The sequence below is a fragment of the Lates calcarifer genome, linkage group LG16_LG22, assembly GCF_001640805.2.
Source record: "Lates calcarifer isolate ASB-BC8 linkage group LG16_LG22, TLL_Latcal_v3, whole genome shotgun sequence".
NCBI lineage: Eukaryota > Metazoa > Chordata > Actinopteri > Centropomidae > Lates > Lates calcarifer.
Window position 1 is genome coordinate 3,426,201 of NC_066848.1, and position 23,932 is coordinate 3,450,132.

The window sequence follows — 23,932 nt, forward strand, 5'->3', positions numbered from 1 at the left end:
ATACAAGCTGTGAGCATCTCAACCAGAATTTCCCTTGAAGCTTTTAGAGGTCAGAGAACGTGGAAACATCTGATATTGGAAAAAAAGAAAAAAAAAAAACTGTAAATGTGTTTCCAGTTTTACACATGAAGATCCATTTACTCCTCACAAAGATGACTGTCATGTGGATGTAGGATCCGTGATGCATGATCTGTACTTTCAGTTTTGAAATCTCCAGTGGAGTGAAATCTTGGCCTCGAGGTGGACGTGGGAAAAGGTCAGGAGGTCACCAAAAACACTGTGAATCATCATCGTCTGGGGATCAAGTAATGTAGCAGAAATCTTGGCCTTAATCTGGAGGTTATTTACTTTCTTCCAAGTGTTGGTCAAAGAGACGTTTTAGGGCTGATGTTAGCATTACACAAAAGGCCAAAGGTCACCGAAAATCATTATGTGTAAGGGGGACTGTGAATGCCTATATTAAAATGTCACGGCAACGTGGCCAGCAGTTGTTGAGATAACTGACCCAAGATGTTGGACGGGTGATTGACCATCTGTTAGCAGGGCAAAAACAGCTCCAAGTTGAACTGTAATACCAGCATGCCCCTCATTATCCCAGCTGGAGTGGAGTCTGATAGCCACAGCGGCATGCCTCAGATGATTAGTGTATGGTACAGTGCTCTGTGATATTGTCCTTTACATAATGTTTCAATCAAACCGGCCGTTGGGGCTCTGTTGCCGGTAACTGGTCCATGCTGTGATGTCTGTGCTCTGATGGCCCCTTGGCCGGAGTCCAAACCGGCCAATACAGCTCCAGTGTTGTCCCTCTGAGGACCCTTAGACCTCCCACACAGTGGCCCCTGTATTATAGGACCCTATCATCCAAATAGAGATGGCTGCTTTCTACTGTATTGGCAACACTGGGACAATGAGGTTGAAGAATTTAAATAAAAGGATATGATATGAAACATAACGCCATCACTGCAGATGTCTGGTTAAATGTGCCAGACTGACCTTTGCAGCATTCCATTCCATCACTTGAGGAATTTGTTTGAGGGGCAACATGAGGAGAAAAGTATAGGCTACCTCTCATTTCTCTCTCTAGTGTTGGTGGTTTCAACCCCGCCCCGCGTCTCTCAAACTCTGACTGAACTTTCCTCAGTGGAGCCTGTGCGTCACTCTCCTCTAACCCGGCTCGGACAAACCACAGGACCGCTCGACTGACTCTGAAACACGAACAATGGGCTGGCAGGAGCGAGGTTGGCTCGTCTGTGCGAGCATTCTCGGATTTGTGGCCTCGGTGCACACCGTAACGCGGGGAGAGCTTTTCGCTTTCGGTCCAAGCGCAAGAGACCAGTTGCTGGAACCGGGGAATGACCAGACGCACCGACTTGAACTGCAGAAGCCAGTGTTGTTTTATGATGGCACTTTCGACAGCATCTTTGTAAGTTAACCCGTAACTTGGCACACTGACTATCATGGTGTTTTTTACACAAACGCGTGGGATTTACCGGACAGGGTGGATAGTCCATCGATCTTGCGCAATTGCGCATTCCCTAAAAACCATGGGCAGTTATACGTGAAAAGGGTCAGTAGTTACAACTTTAGACAATGCCTGGAAGTTGCAAAATATATCTGGGGGAGGGTATGACTTTTCTTTTTCTGTCGCTCTGGATTATTGGAAAATATTGATTTAGTTATCACAGAGGCTGCTCTATCTGCGTTTAATGTATGCGTCTACACATTCTTACCGCTTCCCCTGAGGTTATCGTTTCACTGTTGACACAAAGACCAAAGTACTGGAGGAATCTTATTTTGCAACTCTCTCTAAAACATCTAGCAGTGAGTCTATGTCACATAACAGTGCGGTCACTCAGAGATGCTCATTCGAACCAAAGATATCCTGGAATATCTCAAAAAACTCAGTATCTAAATTGCACAAACTGCACAGACTTCATGTTTTTTATTTGTTGTTTGCAGTTACCATGTGCAGTTTTTACATGACTCGGAAAAAGGCATCAGGAACATTTAGCTGAAAGCTGCACCATTGTGTTGGACAGACAAACAGCCCTTTATTCCCTGTGATTCTGCTTTTCAAAGAAAAGTGCTGCATCTCTGCTTTGATTGTGCTGCATGTGGATAACATGCTATCAGAGGGTAATTATATATGAAAGGTATTTCCCTTCTAAGGCAGGAGATCAACATTTGGAGAGGTCTTGCATGTAAAAACTTGAAGCAGAAATGGTTATTTCTGTCTTGCAGGGAATTAGAGCTTTAATTTCTTACAGTGTGACTGATCGTATTAGTTGTTAACACCATGAAAAGACAACTTAATTCTGCATCATTCTCACCCCAGAAGCAAGAAGTTGTGGTTTACACATGAGCCTGAGCTCTGAGCTCCTTGTTGTAATAATCAGTCTAGGGGAGGTTTTCCCATTGCTGACTCTACCGCCAATATCCCAACATTAGCCACCACAAACATATTTCTCTCCTGCTGTCAAGATGGCCTAAAGATTTCTGTTTTCACTCACAAGACTGTCTGTGCCCTTAGGGGACCAGTAATGCTTTTCACACCAGACTTGGGCACAGAGAAAAAACTTCCCTCTGATCATTAGAGGGTTTTATCGTCTCCTCTGGAGCGTGATTCATATTCCACCGAGCTCTGGTATGTTGGGAGGAATCTGCCAACCTTAAAGATCTCTGTACGCTATGTCAGTGGGATCGGAATCACTGATCATTTTCCCAGCTCTGTCCATTTTGGCAGGAAGTTTCTGTAATGAAGATTAGTGTGCAATCTGGGGCTGCTCGTCAGGGGCAAGGACAGGAAACAGTGTGGCCCGGGCCAGGAATAGTACTCTTGTTTTCCCCTGGTCAGGAAGTGAAGGAGCCCCATGTACGGAGTGTGCGTGTGTTTTTGACATGAGCCCAGCTTTTCTTCCCTGCATGTGTTCACATTAAATGTTAAGTGTGTAAAATCTGTGTTAAATGGCATCTTGTTTGTTCATTAGGGCTTTTGTGGGACATGACAGCTGACTCGGATCATTACTCTAATGAGTTTGAAATAAAGATCAAAGTGGGTCAGACTGGACTGGGTTTGCCTCTGCTGTGAAACGGTTCTAGTTGTGTCATAAAGAAAGTTCATACAGTGTTACAATCATCTATGTCTTGTTATCCCCATTACCAACTTGAGCTTTTCAATTTCAGATCAACACCAATGGTTTTGTTGCCACAACAGAGCCAACAAGTGAGTCGACATATCTTGGCAAAATGCCCCCAAAGTTTGGCATGATTGCAGCCCTGCAAGGAGACCTGGACACGAGTGACGGCGTGGGGAGAGTGTTCTTCCGTCAAGACTCCAGTCCTGAAGTTCTGCGCCGGGCGGCCGAGCACATCAACAGAGCCTTCCCCGAGGACGACGAAGTCGATCCCACCCATGCTGTGGTGATCACCTGGGTCGATGTCGCCACCAAGGAATCTCAAAGCAGAGGGGATGGTGTCAACAAGAAGGTGAGGACAACGTGGTTAGTCAAGTGATCTGTGGAGAAACTGGTTATTTACATCCTCTCTTATATGTTGTCACACAGAGGAACACCTTCCAGCTGGTGATTGCGTCCCTGGAGACCGCCTCGTATGCTATTCTCCTGTATGCAAGGGGTGGGATACAGTTTACCTCCACGCCTGCAGGAGACAGTAATGTGGTCATACACGCTGGCTTCAGTAAGGGTTACGTGCAAGGTTTCCTGTTTTCCAGTCAGGGACCGTACTACCGCACCACCACTGATGATGAGGCATCCCTCAGGGCTTTGGCAGAGTAAGCATCTTTCAGCACAGGAACACAGGCTGGGTAATATTTCAACTATGGTGGCTTTAAAGGTGTTTTCAACCCACAAACGTGACTCTTACAGGGAGACCAACTCCGGCCTGCGGGGTGTGTGGGTCTATGAGATTGGGACCTCTCCCTATTTTACCAACGTGGCTCCAGGTGAGGTCACTGACCTGCCCACTGAGGCCACACCACATGGGGCCCCGCATGGCTATGATGACGGCACCAATGCGAGGGGGCCTGTGTATACTGACGGACAGAAGGTAGAGTACCCTCCTTATGAGCCAGAAGGGGGGCAGATCCAAGTCCACCCAGTTCAGTACCAGCCACATCAGCCTAGCAACCCAGAGGTGGTGGTGGTGGACGACACGGATATAAATGTAGATGGTGAGTGTTCTTTGTTCTTTATATTTTAATACACTTCATCATATCAGTGCTGAAAGATTATAGTTCTTCAATCAATCTGCTCCCATGTTTCCAGTGTTCTCATACAACCTCGGGACCTGTGCAAACAACAGGAATAAATGCTCCCAGTTTGCTGACTGCAAAGACTACTCCAGTGGATACTGCTGCCACTGCAGGCCTGGCTTCTATGGGAATGGGATACAGTGTGTGGCAGAGGGTAAGCCTCGACTTTAACTTTTCATTTTAGACATTAAAACTGCAGTTTTATCATTATCAGTGCTTCAAGAAAATGGAGAGGAATTGGTTTTTATTTGTAATGCATATCTATGGCACACAAGCATAACACAGTTTAATGAATTTTGCACTTTTATTATTACAGTAAACATAAAAGACTAAGACATATGGTTAGATATTAGGCTGCAGAGTGGTTGGCATCACATGCTGATTTAAAGGTTAAAAAAGGGCCTAGCATGCCTAGCTAACATAGCAAAATGCTAAAGAAATGCCACAGTGTAGCCTTGTTTGCTAGCTTTTTTTGTTTGTTTGTTTTGTTTTTTTACCAATATCATTATCACTGTTCCGCGTTGTGTTTTGAAGCCTTGCTCTGATTAAAAAAAACAAAAAAACTGGATAATATTTTAACTTAACAATAGAAGGTTGATGTGTTTTAACAGAACATAGGACTCTGGGAACGTAGATATGACCTCGCCAAAGATAACTTTACAGGTTCACTCTCAAAAAATAACTGTGCAAACAGCTGAACATTTTAAACACTTCATTATCCAGAGACAATTTCCTGTGTTAATTTTTGTTAATAGCTGGCAGCTGTGGATATGTTTGGGAAGTGTTTTAGCATCTGTCTCACAGTTTTACTTACTCACACAACTTCTGAATTGAATTCCAGGAAGTAGGGCAAGTCTCTGGGTACTGCCATGAGGTTTGGTTGTTCTCCTCTGTCACTAATGTTGATGGTTTTGGTGTATTTTTTCAGGAAAGCCTCAGAGGATGAACGGCAAAGTGCATGGAAAAGTGCATGTGGGCAACTCTCCTTCTCCAGTGGAGTTCTCCAGCAATGATCTTCACTCGTACGTTGTGGTAAATGATGGGCGATCCTATGTTGCAATCAGTGACATCCCGTACACTATTGGGCCCTCGCTGCAGCCCCTGTCGGCCCTTGGTGGGGTGATTGGGTGGGCCTTTGCTCTGGAGCAGCCTGGATTCAAGAATGGCTTCAGTATTATTGGTGAGTGTACTAACAATATTTAATAATATGATGGACTTTTTGTGTAATTTTCCTGTGTTTCACTGGGTTAGAGAACGACAGGAGTGAAGGAGGAATCTCTGTCAACAAATATCAGTGCTGCTACAGGCACATTTTTCCATACAGCTGCAGTTTTTCTCACTGTGTCCAGCTGAATTCCCCTCACATTACCTCAGCTCGGACAGAAGGCGGCGAGCCAAAGTTCATCCAGGGGCAGGGTCTGAAAGTTAACCTCTTCTCTGTCCTCTGAAGGGGGGGAGTTCACACGGCAGGCTGAGGTGACCTTTATGCCAGGGAACGAGAAGCTGACCATCAGGCAGGAGTTCAAAGGCATTGACGAGCATGACCACCTGGTGGTGAGCACCACCCTGGAGGGTCGGGTCCCTGAGGTGCCTCGTGGAGCCACCGTACAGATCGACCCTTACTCTGAGATCTACCAGTACAGCAACAACTGTAAGATACTTTGCACTTGGTTGAACCTCTGCATTTCAATTTCCAAGCCTTTTCAGCTTCTATAATCATCATCTTTTTCTTTCTCATCTATCGTACCTTCCAGTGATCACCTCCTCCTCCACTCGGGACTACGTAGTGAGCTTGCCCGATGGCTCCACCGAAACCAGGACGTACCAGTGGCGTCAGACCATCACCTTCCAGAGCTGCCAGCATGACCTGTCCTCACGAGACATGAAACCTACCCAGATGCTCAGCGTGGACCAGGTCTTTGTCATGTACGACGCTAATAATGAACTCATCCGGTTCGCCATGAGCAACAAGATCGGGGATATCAACGGTGAGGTCATGGAGATTATTCTTGTCTTCCTGTTTTGGTCTGGGCTCACTTCCTTCCTGGAGTGCAACATATAACATCCTGACAAAGAGTTTTTTTGAATTGTAAAAACAGTCTTTCTCATGAAATCACACAACACTGCTTTACATCTTCAACTCTCAGGGGGGCAACCTGAAGAAAACCCGTGTTTCACTGGAAGACACGGCTGCGACACCAACGCTGTTTGCAGACCTGGACAAGGAAACCAGTTCACCTGCCAGTGTGCTGCTGGCTTCAATGGCGATGGCCGCACATGCTATGGTAAGACTTCTTGTTCATGGCAATAAAGAGGGTGTAGTAGCCTCTTTCCACTAATGCATTATCTGCTTCCCCTTCCTGGGGAACTGTGCAATCTTGTCAATTAGCAGAGGGAGGGAGTCCCACGTGGTAAACAAAGCGTCCCATACTCCCAGGCCAGTCTAACACATCCAGCATGGCCCTCAATCCCAGCCTATGCACGCTATACAACCAAGGGTCTTTTGCATTCGAGGGCCAGACAGGAAGCGCCGAGGCATACGTAGAAAAAGGAAGGAAGTGTTTCAGACAGATGCTATCTTGAAACATTTGTAATTAAGATATCTCCCCTCCTCTGATCTCCCGACATCTGATAATGAAGGTCACTGATTTGACAAATCCAGACTTCAGAGCTCCAGTCTCAAACTCGGGGCCTAATGTGACAGTTATTAGCATATGATAATTGTCTGCTCTCTTTATCAGACATCGACGAGTGCAGAGAGGATCCTCAGATCTGCGGCTTCCACGCTATCTGCAACAACCAGCCCGGGACCTTCCGCTGTGAATGCGAAGATGGATATCATTTTGACAGTGACGGGCAGACCTGCATCGGTAAGTGGTGTTTGTGTGCTGCCGAGTACAATTACACATTTCAGATCTTACCTGGTGTTTGGGATGTGCAGGTTCAGACATAAGCTGTAATAAAATGCATTAAGATATTAAGAGGACCAGGGTGAGCAAGACAAACCACATGGGTCCTTACTAATCATAAGCACACACATACAACTTTGAACCAACTGTGGAGCAGTGATGTTATCATTTCACAGATTATCTAGTAGAAAGTGTAATTAGGTTTTAGGTCAAACAATACACCCTTCACACAACATCAGGATGATTCATAATCATTAAAAAGTCACAAAAAAGTTACAAGGTCAACTTCATTTCAATTTTCTCACTCTTTTTTCTCCTCAGCTGTTGACCGACCTGTTGACGCCTGTGAAGAAGGCACACATACTTGTGATATTCCCGAGCGTGCTCAGTGCAGTTATACCGGCGGCTCGTCCTACATCTGCTCCTGCCTTCCAGGATTCATAGGAGATGGTAGAATCTGCCAAGGTACTGCACAGAGACACTAAATATATGCTTGTGGTGAAGAATGATCATGGGGATAAACTACTTTCAGTTTGTAGGCCACTGAATTTGGGCCTCATTCGAAGTTACTGAATATACAACAAAGTTGCGACTTTCTTGAGAGCATCAGATGGCATAGAAAGTGCAGTTGCATTTGAGTTCCACCTTTCTTAAAACTCTGGTATGTGCACGTTGTAAATTGTCCTCAGCAACACACCTGCAAAGTTTGAAGTTGATTGGATGAGCAGTTTTTGAGAGAATCGAAATACGGACAGACAGACAGAGTTGTCCATTTATCGTTAGATGTAATTTTCAGGTGGCACACTGCTCATACTTATTTAAATTACTATTTAGTTGACGTCATGATCTTTGAGCTTATTAATGAATAATTTAAATGCAAATGTAGTAAGGTTTATTAAATTATTCCGTTGGCACACCCCAGGCTTTATTTTTCTTGTTGGTGTTTGCAAAGAGAATGTGAAATCTGAGATTTGAGAGGCAGCCAAAACCTTTTATGTTGTCAGAGAGTCACTGTAGAGGAAGGCAAAAAAAAGAGAAGCTGACAAGCATGAGTTTTCAAATCAGACCCTCCTTGCTATGGCCTTATCATTATCATGTGACGATGATTAAGTTCAAGAAAAAACACAAATCTGCTGACACCAATGGCTTTGAGTCACATGACATGCTATGAAAAAGGTTGGAAGTGTATCTAATCAACAGGATAAATGGAGAATTTCAAATCCATCACATGGAATTTAAGGCTGTAATCGTTAAACCGTCTGTCCAGGACTTGGGGGTGGGGGGTTGCATAATACATCTGCAGTGGTTGAGCGGTGAAACACGAGAAGCAGATGGGTATTTTCTTATGTGGAGATCCTGAGTCGGTCTGTAGTTTGCTTGGCTGGTCCTCAGTCGCACTCATTCATAGTTTCCATTCTCTCCACGCCTTTGCTTCATGTCCTGCACAGACAATACTGCGGACCTCTGACCATAAAAGGGCTCAACAGACTGGACAAGCAGAAAGTGTTATATCTCACGACTGATTCTCCTCTTCTCCCCTGTTTTTTATCCCACCTGAAGACATAGACGAGTGCCAGCCAGGCAGGTGCCATCAGGACGCCGTGTGCTATAACACCCAGGGATCATTTACCTGCCAGTGCAGGTCAGGTTATTATGGCGACGGCTTCTACTGCTCTCCAGGTAAGTCTTGTGGAATGCCTTCACTTTCTGACAAGCAAACTCAACATCTTACTTTAAACAGTGCATCACTGCTTTATATTCAGTCGAGTAACATTCGGCCTGTGCTGCTCCAAGTTTATTTTGGGTGTCTGCGGAGGGAGCTCAGACAGTTTGGTAATAGTCGTCTTTGATGCAGTTGCAGACTCTGTAATAGAAAAATGTATTCACAGCATTGTTCACTGCATTGTTTGTTCCTCTTGGAAATGAGCTTCTCGCCACAGTATACTGGTGCCAGCTGGAACCTGTTTTTCATTTTCTTCTGGATAGAAAAGGAATTTGTCATACCTTATAAGGGTTGTGGGAGTTTTTGTGTGGCTGAATTTAAAGCAGACGAAGAAAGGAAATAAAAATGAGCTTATGAAGTGGTTTGTGCCATTGAGGGTCAGGCTATTGTGATCAGCTTGGAGTGTTTCATTTTCCTCCTCAGAGAGGACGAGAACACAATGCGAGATCCACAGAGACAGCCTCCTGGCTGCGACGGAGTTTGGTCCACGGGGCCCCCGGCCTCCCGTCGGACAGTACATACCTACATGTGACGAGAACGGCGCCTATGAGCCGATGCAGTGCCACGGCAGCACGGGACACTGCTGGTGCGTGGACCGAAACGGACAGGAGATCCCTGGGACTCGCTCTGGACCCGGCAGCAGACCAATGTGTGAGTAAATCACACACAAGATCACTACATAAATCAGATGCATTTTGAGGTGGTAGTGGTGGTGTTTCCTGATTTTTCTGTGCTTGTCCAGGTTTTGACCACGGCGGTGTGCAGCCACCTGTTGGACCCACCCCACGCCCCGATGTCCACCCACTGCCTCCAGGAACACACCTCTTGTTTGCCCAGAGCGGCAGGATTGAACACGTCCCGCTGGAGGGTTATGATATGAAAAAGGATGACGCCAAGCCTGTCCTCCATCTCCCTGTAAGTTTGTCTTAATATACCTTTTATTTTGGTTCTAATTTTTTGTGGTTTGAACCGCTTGCGGAGTGTTTGTTTAACATGTCTGCAATCGCTATTTCCTCTTAACGCCAACATTTTTCTGAGAGGTTTTAATAGGCACTTCTGTTTATGGAAAGATCTTTGGTTAAAATATGTGTTATGACATGTCATAAAGGCAATACTTTTACAGGATTTATGTCTGTTCCTCATAAGATCTTAGCATCTCAGAGCACAGTTCAGCTGTGAGTCCATCTCAGACACAAAGTTAAGTCAGGATTCTTTGGTATTTGTGATGATTCAGGGATGACGACCCCAAAAAGCTGCTGTATGTTTGGATTTCTCCTTCATGTATACAACATCGGCTCAGCTTCTTACTCCACAGTCTGCTCCCTTGCTGATACTAATTCTTGCATTCTAGCTCTGCTGTGATCTCCATCTGCTTCATGCATGCAGCGCCTGCACTTTATTGGAGGCACATGGAGACATTCACACTAATTACTAACATCAGTCCGACATCTTTGGAGTTACAATCTGCATTTCTTGTTACGCTGATTTCCAAACCAGCTGGCCTTGAAAAGTCTGGCTGAGTTGCGCACGCTGAGTATGTGGCTCTGTTTGTTTGGATTTATGTCTAGACGTTAATGTCAAAAAACACATCTGCTCCGGTCTTGTTTGAACAAAAGTGGACTTCAAAGATTTGGTTGTTGACCTTTCCACAGGAGAAGGTAATCATCGGAGTGGCCTATGACTGTGTGGAGAAAATGGTCTACTGGACAGAAATCACCTCTCCCTCAATCAGCAAGGCCAGCATCCAGGGAGGAGAGCCCGTCGCAGTCATTAGATCAGGTAGTGTAACCGTTTACTCTTTCTTCTACAATTTACATAAGAGAAAGAGACTGAGGAGCAACACGTAACCTCTCCATAGATCTGGACAGCCCAGAGGGCATCGCCATCGACCATTTGGGGCGAACCATGTTCTGGACAGACTCTGTGAAGGATCGCATCGAGGTTGCCTCTCTGGACGGGTCCCAGCGTCGTGTCATTATCGACTCTGATCTCGTCAACCCACGTGCTATTATCACCGATCCTCCCAATGGGTGTGTAAAATTTTTACACTTGCACAACTTTGAGATGTAAATGCATTCCTGTTAAGTTAAATATGAAGCTACAGCTAAGAGATAGTTTATCTTAGATTAGTTTAATGGAAATACAGCTAACCCAGCTCATCTGTCCAAAATCCAGTTAAAGGCACCTCTAAAGTTCACTAATTTACATGATATATTATTTGTTTGGTGTCAGATTAGCTTAGCATGAAGCAAATAAATATACTTCCCAAAACATACAAATTTTGTTTTAAATAAATAAGACATAACATGTTCATTAGTGAGCTTTAGAGGCACTCTATGGCTTTTGTTACCTTTGGTCACAGCCAGGCTAGCCTCTGCCCAATTCCAGTCTTTATGCTATTCAAAGCTAACTACTAGCACTGATTTTTTTTTAATTAACTCATGGCAAGAAAGCAAAAAAAAGTGTTGGATTGCTCCTTTAAGCCTTGTAAATGTACTATGGTTGAGAAGCTACTGATAAAGCGTCAAATTTATTAGCAGAAGATTAACATTTATGATTATATTTACATTTCTGGCTCCGTCTACACCTGTTCTTATAACAGTAACCTATACTGGTCCGACTGGAACCGCGACGCTCCCAAGATCGAGACCTCTTACATGGATGGATCCAACAGAAGGGTGCTGGTTAACGATGACCTCGGCCTGCCGAACGGCTTGGCTTACGACTCTCAGAGCTCTCTGCTTTGTTGGGCAGACGCAGGTACTGTGGGTTTCAGACAGCTCAGGTGACTCACTCGCAAAAATGATGTCTGCCTTGTAATCATCTTGTGTAATCTCTTGCCTGTAGGCACACACAAAATGGAGTGCATGCATCCCGCCCGGGGCGACCGCAGAAAGGTTATGGAGGGGATTCAGTATCCTTTTGGAATCACGTCTTTTGGGAAGAACATCTACTACACTGACTGGCGGAGGTTTGACTTATTGAATTATTAAAGTACCATATTTAATTTTTTTTATAAATGAGACTCAGGTGTTGTAGGATTAAAGATTTAATGCAGCCTTTATCCATGGTCTGTGTGTAACGTAAGAACCCAGATCTGTCAAGGTAGAGGAAGGAGAGGGTGGGTCAAAGGTCAAAAAGCCCCCCACATTTTAAGCAGGAGCCCTTGATGTTCTCCCAGACTTGGACACTCCCACCCTGGAACTGTGGGGCTTTCTTCCCATGATGCTGTATGTTAGCCACTACAAAAAAAAAGGCGGGGGTTGGGGTATCTATTTGTATGTGTGTGTGTGTACGTGGGGTGAAGAGGCATCTTAAAAAGTGGCAGCTGCTTGCAATTTCTCAGCCTCAGCGTCTGTGAGTGACCTAGGGCCTCCCTGTGATCTCACCAGGGCTGGAGAAGGTTGAGAGGTGGTGGTGGTGGTAGTAGTAGTGGGGGAGGCACACACTCCCAAAAAGTTTACAGCAAACTTTGTCAGTTACGGAGAGAAACCACTAACACTCCTCCTAACCCTTACTCATTCTTGACAGAGTTTATACAAAACACAGTGGAGGCAGGATGCTATGCTAACATTTCTCAAGCTGGGATAGTTTCTAAACTCTTGTGCCGACTGTGTTTACAACAACAGGGACGCTGTGGTCGCAGTAGATCGCCATGCTGGCAGGGAGTCGGACGAGTTCCAGCCTCAGAAACGGACCAAGTTGTATGGGATCACCACAGCCTACTCCCAGTGTCCTTCAGGTATCAAGCCAGATAGGAGGGTGCAGCAGCAGCAGCGTGTATTCACCTCCAACACCCTGTGTGCTTTTAAAGTTTTGACACTTTATCATCTTATATCTGTGCAGCCCCACTAAAGAGCCATTGTTAGAAATAGCTTGACCCTTTGAGTGAGGCTTATTATCCATTCCCTCCGCTCTTCAGGGGCTGTAGCAGCCCAGTTTCGTGACCTTTCTGCCCTCTCTGACGCAACCAGAGAAATCGCAGGTTCACTCCTCGACCTGAACGCAACAGGAGGAGGAATGCAGCTAGTACCCATCATTTAGTGGAGGGATGAGTGATGTTGTTGTGCAGCACCAGGCCTTATCCTCCCTTCTTGATAAAGCTAGGGAATGTGGAGCCGTGGGAGAGGGGCCTCCAACATCTGGAGTTTACTGCGTGCATCTTTAATTGTGTTAGCAAACAGAGAAGAGTCTTTTTCCTGCTGCTCCTCGCCACGGCGGCGTATGATTTAAACAAATGCCCTAGGATGTCCTGCATTGATAAGAGCTTGTGTATTTTTTTCCTTCCTGCCAGGACAAAACTACTGCGCCGTGAACAACGGGGGCTGCACTCACCTCTGTTTAGCGACGCCGACCGGCCGCTCCTGCAAGTGTCCCGACAACGCAGTGGGCGTGGGCTGCGTGGAGCGAGACAGTGGGTACTGAAACGAGGCGGCTGAGAGATGACACTGTTTGGATGTTTTGACGGCAAATTAGGAGCCACTCAGCATTACTAAACTATAGCTGCTGAAAATGCCACTGAAAACCAGAGGTGAACTTACTGTGCCTTTTATTGCTCAGTGTTATGCTTATCTACATTTTTTTTTACATCTCCCATTGCCTTTATATATTAAAAAAAACACATTTTCCTTTAAGAATTGTAAATATAAACACTTATAATGTTGACTTATTTCCTGAGTGCACATAAACTGATAATAAAACTCAAGGGATACATAATTTAATGTGAAATTAATTATCTCATGTCAGTTGTGTTACACTGTGGCATGTTTGGAGTATCCCATAGGTTTCTCTCGTGGAGGTCTTAATGTGGAATAGGACTAAAAGTGTCTGTACAAGCTGGTGGGATGAGTTTACATGCTGGGCAACAAAAGAATAAACATTTTTCTAACATGTTGGTCTGCTGCGTGTGTGGCTTTAGTACGATAACAGCGACATCTTGTGTTCGGTGGGGTGAATTATAAATACAGTTTGGGTGGTGTGATGCTGCCGAATTTGAAAAAGAACAGCTTTTGTATTATGGCCGAACAAATAACCGGTGAAAGCCAGTTTTATACTTGTCAGGTCACATTTATGGTCCCTAATATTCTTAAAATGAAAAGTATATTTGCAGTATTAATGCAGCAACTCCTCCCACTGTCTATTTGTTTCTATTTCATTGAATAGATGTTTACCTGAATAACTGACTCAACCACAAAAATAGATATTTGGTTTATTGTTGATGTTTCTGCTCTGCTGGAATCAAAATGCTGCCACCCACACAGTCACGGTACCCTGCCGCGCAGAGGGAGACACTTGCCAACGTCATGGTGCGTTAAGGGGCTCTTTGTAAACTCCGATATATATGAACCATGAGAGGCGCAACCTTGTTTAAACCACAATATTCATATTAGGGTTGCAACTAAATATTCATTCAGTTATTGATTAATATGTTGATTACCTACACATAAAAATGTAGTAAAAAGTGAAGTAAGCTGCTTATAACTTTCCCAAATCAATGTTATTCAACTGCTTGTTTTGTCTCCTCAAAAACAGTAAATATTTAATGCCAAGTGAAATTATTTCTAACATTATTAATTATAACAATTAACCTGGTATTAAAATAGTTGCAAATAACCAACTTAAGATGATTAATTGACTAATGTCACCTGTAATTCATATGCAACTGTGAATTGTTTTTACTAACACACTTGTGAAATCCCTTCTCCCCTCAATTTAGACTTAATGACAGAGAATACACTTGCTATTTCAGGACTTACTTATAGCTTTATTTGTGAGTGACCCTTTATCCCTGTGTGATGGTTTATGAATGAGAGGTTAAAACATCTTCCGTGACTTTCAGAAGAAAGTAAGCTACACATGCACAAAACAAGAATAAACTAATTGAATTTACAAATTCAGAAAGATCTGAAAGGTTATTAAAACTTGTCTAATATAAACAAGCAACAGTTAAACTGGGCTAGTAATGGCCCAGTTTACTTGTTTTAGCTTTGCCTGGGTCTGACGCTAGAATTTACAGTGATTCAGCAAACGCACCACCATTCCCTTAACCAAAAGGTTTGATTGATTGGGGAATCAGTTGTGTGTTATCCAATGGGAAACAAAACGGGAGTCTGTGGGCATGTCACCGGCTGTGAGCGCTTATTACACATGGTGGTGTCCTGACCCTCATATTTGTCTGCAGGGAATGTTTTTTTTTTTTTTTTTGCCCTGGCCATCACCAAAAAACAGATAAATTAGCATTTTGGGCGAAATATATTTACAAATGCGAGAAGTGATTACGTTTCGTTATCATTTTTTCTGCGTATTCCGCCATGTTAGAATCGCCAGAGCAGCAAAAATTCAATTTTACTTACACGAGATTTATAGTTACACCCATTAGTTATTGCTACTTGTAATCGCTTAACATTTATTTGCAGTTATGATATATTTTGTTCTCTATTACGTTTAAAAAGAAAAGAAAAGAATTAAAATTCCTGCCGAAATTCAGCCGTTGGCACTGAAAGCGGTTGGCAGGCAAGGAAAGGGGCGGTAATGTGGTTGTCTTGCAGTCATCGCTGAGGGCTAAATTACACAGAGTAGTCTGCTGGACGAAGGCTAGCATTAGCTGGCTTTAATTTATGAGAAACGTACGAAGGTATGTATGAAAATTAATTCTTCCTACTTTTAACTTGATGTTACGAATTTAAGGAGGATGTGCCTGTAGCCGGACCGTCTGCTTATTTTGGTTATTTTCATTTCTCTCTGCCACACAGTTTTGACAGCTGCCATAGACAGTACGATGCGATGCTACAACCAGCATCAAAGCTAACGTTATTACTGTTAGCAAACGAGCCAGAAATAACACCATATGTATTTTGTTAATTGAAATATGTTGTGGGGATCGTGATATATTGCGGCTCTGAGGTTAATCTGGCATGTATGCAAATATTTTGGTCAAAATTATCGAGTCTTCTTGCTCATAGCTCTTTTGGTCAAGCTAGCTAAAACATTAAACACAGCTGTCGAGCAGAACCTTCAAAATAAAACATGAATGACAATTTTCCGAGTAGTTAATTCATTCTTCAAATGTAAGTAAAATATAAATTTAAAGAAACTATGACATAGTTAGTGGTCAGTGTTTAGTGTTAAACTCATCACGGTAAATTTGTCAAATAAACGGTGCTATTAAAGACGATAATGCTTTTATTCCCAAATTAAAGGCTTGGTGGTAACAAGGGTGATAATAAAATTAACATTTTACTTCTGGTAATTATTTCTTTGATTAAGTTAATTCAATATAAGAAATGAAAAAAATTTATACTATCCTAAGACTATCAATCACACAGCAGAGAAGACAAATGTGTTAAGTATGTGGCACACAAAATACTGTACTGTAACGTACTTCTTAGCATTGTATGCCTTTATTGTTAAAATACAATGACCATGAAATTAAAATGTGGTATTGTTTTTTTAGTGAGATTATTGTCTTCACTCTAGTACGGTAGGTTCTTTTATTTTGAAAACAAAATCCCGTACCGGAAATGAGTTGCGTCAACCTTTTTGAGGGGTTGACGCAGCCTCTGTCAGATACTTAGCTAGCTAGCTGAGTGTGTTGCTTGAGACCGTTTTGTTTTGGTTATGCTACAATGTGTGACGGTCGTCTGGCCGAAGTTTAGGTTCAAGTCAGTTTCATATGCGTCACGTTCAACTGTCAGTTATCTCTGCGCGCGGGCAAAAGCGAAAGTAGCTATGCCAGCTAGTCCTGCTAACAGTTGACACTTTTTCTGCAGAGAGCCCAATTTAAAAGTGGCAAAGCGGCGCAGTGGATCATGACTCTGCTATGAAAGACCCAGGAGAACCTTTGGGGCTTCGTTCGGTGCTGTCCGGGGCACTTTCAGTCACCTGGAGGATTAGGAAGGAACCCAGCAGGAGAATTCTGTCATTCCTGACTTCCCCAACACCCTGACTGGTGCTATACCTGGAGGAGTGGACGACATGGCCAGTCTACAGCAGACTGATCTGTCATATGCGTGGGAAAAGTACATGGACTGTAGACTGCAAGGAGCAGATCTGCAGGTAGGTGCTGCTGGCAGACCCTCAGGGGGATGTGGGGGCAGGCTCAGCCCAGGAGTCTCTCTCTGAGTAGTGGTGGTGTTTACTTTTAATTTCCAGGACTTCAAGGCAGTTGTCATGGATAAAAAAGCCTGAAGGTTCCTCAAATTTTACTTGGAAAGTCTACAACACAGTTTTATTTTTATTCTGATGTAGGAAAACTTATTTTTGTCATGTTACAGCTGCAAAACCGATCATACACAGTATTAAATTTACAAAAAAATAGGAAATTGTATTTGATACAAATTTAATACACTAACTGCCTGTTTGAAATTTTAATTTATCACAGTTAAATCCAAATATTTAGTCCTCACTGCATCTAAACAGTTGTCAGGTGCTTGTGTTGGTGATTTATTTGCAAATTAAATAAAATATTCGTCCAAAGGTCAAATCATCCAACAATAGCAAACATTGTTCAGATACATTCTTGTCGTCTGCTTCTTGTCACTCAAGCTGCCTAAATTACTTTCCTGTTTTTGCCATAGCTGTTCCACACGGAGTTAGAGCTAGCTCTGCAGGTGTAGAGAAGTATAAAGTTAGACTTTATAAAGCGTGTTCTTATTAGTTAAACTAATTCAAATATTCCAATTCTAAATGAAGCATCTGTGCAGAGACACACAGGAGAAAGAAGAAGAAGAACTTCCTGTCTTTAGACATAACTTACCCCCTCGTACAGACAGGGTAACCACAGGGTAGAGAGTCATTCAGCACACGTCATTCTGTCAATGTGGTAGAACCGAGCAGTAAAAATAACTGGCTCTTGGAGGTCCCCAGATGCCATTTTTGAGAGCTGGAAATTTAACTGATGCACACAGCACGAGCAGTAATAGCAGTGAGTCACAGGACAGGGGTGGAGGCAGGTGTAAACCACAGATTATTGGTGTTGTGCAAGAGCACTCTAGTTCTTGTTTGCGGCATATCACAGGAGCGAGTGGCGTTGGTTGTCAAATCTCTACCAGGCCACTGCAGCCCCCACCCACCCTCCCTATCCTGCTGTCAGAGAACTAACAGCAGCCAGATCACGAGACTTGGATTAGGATCAGACTGCAGGCCGAAGAGTGATCTACCCTGCACACACACTAGAATGAGCTGATTTAATCATTATGGCAGTCCATTATTTTTGATTTATCACGTGCGAGTTGTCCCTTAAAGACAGACCTGCTATCATTTTTAAAGCTAATGAGTGCTGAGAAAGCCTGTAGGGTTTTTTTTCCTTTCTTGGAAATAATGGCTTCCTTCCTCAACAGTCATCACATCTATGGTGGGGTTTTATGCTCCGCTGCTTTGTTAATCATGTTGGTGTGCATTAGGTTATCAGCTGTAGAAAACAGTGCTGGTTTGTTCTCAGTTGCCATGGCGATAACGCTTGGACTGCAGCAAGCAGGCGCTACCTTTTCTATTAATGGTAACTTTTTATGTCACTTTTTTGTTGTTGTTGTTGTTGTGACGACTCCCTCGGGACGGCCGCTCCTCCTTTAACTTGTCGCCTTTCGTGTTGTGTGTGTTTGTGTGTGTTATGAGATGAGGGAGGATGGTTAAGTGAGCACATCTGTGCTCTCCAGTTTTGCTGATACGGTAGCTTTCCCTCCTGACAGAATCTGATGGGGACACACGGTGACAGGCTGTAGCGCTCTTGTGGATACTGTTGCACTGCTTGCACATGATATATGTCTCCAGCTCATTCTGTCAGTGCTGTCAGTGTGCAAGCATATACTGTACATTTATACCACCTCACTGAAAGTGGCATCTTCTAGTCAGAATACAAACAGGAAAACACGACAAAGCTGTCTAATGACTGAAAGGCTCCTGTTTTAGGCCCATCAGACACAAGACTCTGCCCTGCTGCTCTGTCTTCAGTTCTGTGATCACACTTTTCAGTGAATTGTGTGGGGCAAAAAGACACCTTCCCCTGCAGTAATCAATAAGAAACCAGAGAAAAAAAGTGTGAAAACACTGGTGCTGCAGCCTCTCTCTTTCTCTCTGCCTCCTGCATTTTTTTGTTCTGTGCATTCTTGTCTCTCATCTCTCTCACTTCTCATCTGTCAGGATTAATCTCACACTGGTGTCTCAGTCACTTATCTGCAGTGATCTGATTTTGACCTTAAATCTTCCTCTTTTCTGTTTCCTATTGTTTCTACCCTTCTCATTAGATACTTTTATGAGAAAGCAGAACTGCTGTTAAGAGGTTAATTTTTGTTGCTGTCTCTATTATTTCTGGGTCAGAAGGTTTCACACTTCCTGCACCCATCCTCCTACTTGCTCTGTATTCATTATACATAAATGCCCTTTAGAACAGCCTCTACTACATGAAATCCACTATAATCCAAATAACTTATTTTGGTATTGTAACTTCAGTATAATAGGATTATTTGAATTAATCTTTTCTTTCCATTCTTGAGAATTACTTCCTTTATGTGGAGCCAAAACTGCTGCATTAGTGTGCTCTGCAACAAAGGAAATTCGCCTTGGGCACAGTATCTGTGGGGACACTTTCCATGCTGCCCAGTCTCTTTGTATCTTGATGAGTGGAGTCAATTTAGTTGAATGGTTACCTGGCCAGGAGCCAAGCAAGAGACGAGATTTTGTTGCTTGTACAATGTTTGGTTTCATTATGAGCTAACAGGATGTTTCAAAACACCAAAGTGAGGTGTTTGGAGGACTTCACTGCTTTCTGTCTTTTGGTGCTTCAGGGTGCCAGCTGCATGATCTTTTCTGCTTCACTTTATATCATGTTAAAATTCAGGCAGTTGTAGTCTTGGACTAATGGTAACTCTGGTTGGATTTAACATAAAAACGGATGACAAGACGTCTTCCTCCAGGATGATCTGACTCATCTTGTAAGTATCATTCTGTAGCTGCTCTGACAACATCAGTCATGTCTTTGACAGTTTATAATCGCGTCGGGCGGTAATGTTACGTTGTCATTTAATTTCCAACAACAGACATTTAAATACAGTGATTGTCTGAAATAGGACAAACCCTGGTCACATCTTCTACCCACATTACTTGTCATTAGCTTTCTAAGCTCAGTTCTGTGCTTTACATTTCTTCTGTGGTAAAGCCCTGAATCCTTGTCTACAGAAGATTAAACTTGTCGAGCAAAGCATAAGGCAAAACGCAGTGAATACTAAGGAGAAAGTAAAGATGGCAGTGCTGGTTTATAATTTGACTTGTCTGGAGTGAACAGTGTGAGATGCACCCTCCTTTATCTCTGTAATATTTTGGTAGAAGCTGCACTGTGCGCATTTTTTTTTTCCATGAATGCATTATCAGAGACAATATCCTGTGTAGTTTGTCTGGCATTCAGGTCAGCTGTAATATGTACAACTGCTGCAGCTATCTAAAGCAATTAATGATCATGTGTATAGATCATAGTCTACATCGGAGCACAGTAAGAGCACAGCAAAGTTGGAAAAAATAATTGGTATTTTAATTGGTCTCTCTTGTAGTTTAGTCTAGCAAAATGTAAAAATTATTCATGATATTATCTCCTTTTTGTAAAGAGGGTGTGTAACAAGGACTAACCCGCATCCAGCATTTATTAAAATGGCTCCATCTGCATAAAATGTATCACTCTAACCCCAGTTAATTTGTTATTTATTGTACGATAGACATACAGTACAGTGCATTACCTGTTTTAGTAGTTGGGAATCAGTACTTAAGAATTGTGGGACTTTTTCTGAGAAGTAATTTCTAAACTAATCTTAAACTGAGAAACCAACGAACCAGAGCGTGTTGGCTGGATATTTCTCAGCTGTCATGTTTCCACAGTGAGTAATATCTCACTTCAAGTGAAGCTGGAGGTTTATGTAAAGACTCTTTTATAACTTAAACCAAATCATATTTTTCACTGACAAATATAGAATATAGTTTCAGTCCTGTGAAAATATACAGTAGGGCTTCTCATTTAAAACATATCTGGCATCACAGTAGTGTGATGAATCATTTTATATATCTCACAGTAATTTTTTCATTAATACCCCAACGCTTTTTTGCGCTTTGAGTAAAGTTCAACTGCTATGGGTCAAACATAAAAAGCGAGCAGTCAGGCTCTGATCATGATGTCTTGTGATCATCACACGACTTTAACCAAAGGATGTTGATCATTTTTAATTTTAACCAATGTGACTCTCAGGATTTCTACTACGCTCTGACTTTTGTTTACCAGCGTGTCTTCAGTGAAGTGGCTTTCTTTTGAGTCTTTGCCGGTTGACCACAGGACATGTTTCACATCTGCATTTATTGTTCTGCTCTTACTCTCGACGCTTACTCCCACTGGCTCTGGTCTCCGGGGCTTGTTCCAAACGATTGGCTGAATGGATGAATAATTCATCTCTCTAGTTCTGAACTGAGTCAGGCTCCCAACCATTGCTCTGCCTCAGCTTTTTCCCACCCAGTGGCATGTTATTAAGTCAGATCTCTCCCTCAAAAAATCTCTGAGGCCACCAGGGAAGAGACAGGCCAGAGCAGAGTTTTTGGATTGTAATATTGGCCAACACCAGATTGCACGCTATCTCCCCTGTAATGAAAACAATGAAGCAGAGAGCAACACATTTTCATTTCCTGCACAGTATGCTTGGATAAAGGTCACTGCTTGTGACGGTGTGACTCTTGACACTGACAGAAACACAAACATGCTTTTTGATGGTAGCCTCTTGACATTTTGGAGTGTGTGTTAATGGAAAAAAAATGGTCATTTTGTGGTGTTGTGTGAAGCCGCTTCTTCTCCTCCCTGACTCGTAGCTCGTGAGGAAATGTGGAACATTAGGGGCTCCTCATGATGCTCATCACCCAAATGTCAAATTAGATCAGTAGGGATCTCAAACCGGAAAAAAACATTGCATAACCAACGCCCCACGTCCTGTCTCACGAGGACAGGATCACATCGCTTTCACTGCCTCTGCCAAGTTGTAGTCTACCCAATTATCCGAAGAGAGCTTGAGAGGAAAGTCTGTACTGGCATGGGTGACTCAGCCATCAGACTCCCATGACTAGGCCTCCCATGATCACCATGTTGGATAAAGACACAGGTCACAGTCTCTGAGTCCCTGCAATTACGGAAACTCTAGCTTTTAGTATTTGAGCCTGTATTCCTGTAAATCCACACGTTGAAAAAAGAAAAAGATTAAACATAGAGAGGTAGGAAAACAAACAAAACAAGTGTGAGCAAATGTGTATCTTTGTTTGTTCTGTAGCTTAACCTGACCTCTGACCTTCCTAGACCAGGGACGAAATAAAAACAGAAAGTATTCATTAAATATTAGTGTTGTTTTGACCCGTTATTAAAAAACTATGCTGTTTGTGTCTCTCTTATCATCAAACTTGGATGTGTATTCATGCCGTGATTTAATTCCCCATTGATTCAATTGTAAAAAAACAAAAAAAAAACATAAAAGCAGCAGTAGGTGAAATCCGAAGCTGTATGTCTCAACCAGATCCGCTGTGCACGTCTACATGACAAATGAGCAAATAAAGAAGTTCATCGCAGCAGAGGAGAGAGGTCAAACCTTTCTTTTTGTTTACAGAAATCTGTTCTCTGAGCTTTGTCAACTGTTGATTTCCCTCCCTTAGCTGTATTAATCAGTATTGGCAGTCTCTCCATTATCAAATCACCCCGGCTGGTTTGTGCCGAACGCATTGTAATATTGGATTAGAGCCTTGGAGAAAAAAACAACTCCGTTGCTGGGAAATTAGTGTTATCGTGAACCACTTGGTTTCCCTTTCCCATATGAGGAATACGGCCACAACAGGTACACTGATAACACAAGGACAAACCCAAGTTATTTTAGATGCTCATTTTGGTAGATTAATTTTAATAGAGTGAGTGCACAGCTCCTGTACAGCTCCAGGGCTTATTTATTAAACTAATAACAGTTTTGGCAACCTTGAGGTTTTGATTTCCTGCCAGTCACCCTGCCCCCTCCTCCTCCGCTAACCCCTTGTTTATCTTTGCTGTCAACTGTTGCTGCATTTATTTCTTTCACCCTTATGTTATTGTCAGCTTTCATGTTTTACCCCTGTCCTCTTCTCCTGTCTCTCTCATGAGCCACGCTTTTCTTTTTCTTTTCTTTCCCCCTCCCCATCTCCTGTGTGTGATGTTGTGCAGCCCCCCGGAGTGCAGTGACTCCCACCCTACCCACACAACCATCCACCCCCTCCCCTTTTCTCTGCTTGGGTGGGTTGTTGCCTCAGCTGTCGAAGTGTCACCCTCTCTCCCTCTTCTTGGTCTCCCTCCCCCCGGTGAGTGTGGTCAACTCTTATTATATCTCTTTAAATGCCATTCATAGTAGTAACAAGCATCACAAAAACAAAGCTTGCTTTGACAGTTGTGACACAGGAAGGAAGTTGAGTCACAGCGCGCTAGGTTTTGCCAGAAGATTCAGTAGCCCCGGTCCTTGTCCTCACTGTGACGGTTTGCAGCAAAAGCCGAAGTGTGACGGAAACTTCGGGCACCTGAATAACCGATTTTGAAAGTTTCACTCTTGTGTTTTAGACATGGAGAATGAGAAAATCAGTTTCACGGACATGCATAGCGGTCTTTGCTGTTCTACAGCATGTAAACTAGACGCAGAAAATAGTAAACACACTATAACTGTAAATGATGCCATATTTACCCTTTTAAAGAGCTATTTTACATAACTGATTTTCAGTTTTTGCCATTTTCTGCTCTTTTATATGCCATGCCAGTAGATTCCACAGTTGAGTCTATGTAAAAATCTCTGTCCTCACAGCTAAATGATTTGCTTTGGTGTCACTGTGACATAACTTGGTTGTACAAAGATATCACTGTACCCAAATTTCTATGAAATGATACTACCGGTTTGCTTTTTGTGGGCAATCCAAGGGTGAAAAATAATACTGGGATACAACCACACTTGCATTTAAAAAGAAAAAAGAAAGGAAAAGACATTATAATCTTTGGTTTAGCTTATACTAGTT

The 23,932-nt window shown here is 43.0% G+C and overlaps 2 protein-coding genes across 11 annotated transcripts in view; both read left to right on the forward strand.

Annotated features, from left to right (window-relative positions):
- Positions 1–1,098: 1,098 nt before the first annotated feature.
- On the forward strand, positions 1,099–13,792 carry nid1a (nidogen 1a). The gene is made up of 20 exons (XM_018680263.2): positions 1,099–1,423; positions 3,184–3,486; positions 3,564–3,790; positions 3,885–4,189; positions 4,284–4,424; positions 5,199–5,450; positions 5,721–5,921; positions 6,025–6,258; positions 6,418–6,555; positions 7,012–7,140; positions 7,501–7,644; positions 8,740–8,859; positions 9,326–9,553; positions 9,645–9,817; positions 10,555–10,681; positions 10,761–10,932; positions 11,505–11,662; positions 11,750–11,873; positions 12,532–12,644; positions 13,197–13,792. The coding sequence occupies exons 1-20, from the start codon at positions 1,220–1,222 to the stop codon at positions 13,325–13,327; spliced, it is 3,624 nt and encodes a 1,207-aa protein (XP_018535779.1). The 5' UTR covers positions 1,099–1,219; the 3' UTR covers positions 13,328–13,792.
- Positions 13,793–15,387: 1,595 nt separating this feature from the next.
- lyst (lysosomal trafficking regulator) overlaps positions 15,388–23,932 on the forward strand; it is a 53,191-nt gene continuing 44,646 nt past the window's right edge. For 4 of the 10 annotated variants that reach the window (XM_018680266.2, XM_018680268.2, XM_018680270.2 and 1 more), the window contains exons 1-2: positions 15,389–15,536; positions 16,672–16,957. In XM_018680266.2, coding sequence (XP_018535782.1) covers positions 16,877–16,957 — 81 coding nt within the window. In that variant the 5' untranslated portion in view covers positions 15,389–15,536; positions 16,672–16,876. Of the gene's footprint in view, positions 15,537–16,301; positions 16,958–19,657; positions 19,831–23,099; positions 23,234–23,932 lie in introns of those variants that run through there. The other 6 variants (XM_051076683.1, XM_018680269.2, XM_018680272.2 and 3 more) reach the window with 6 other exon arrangements.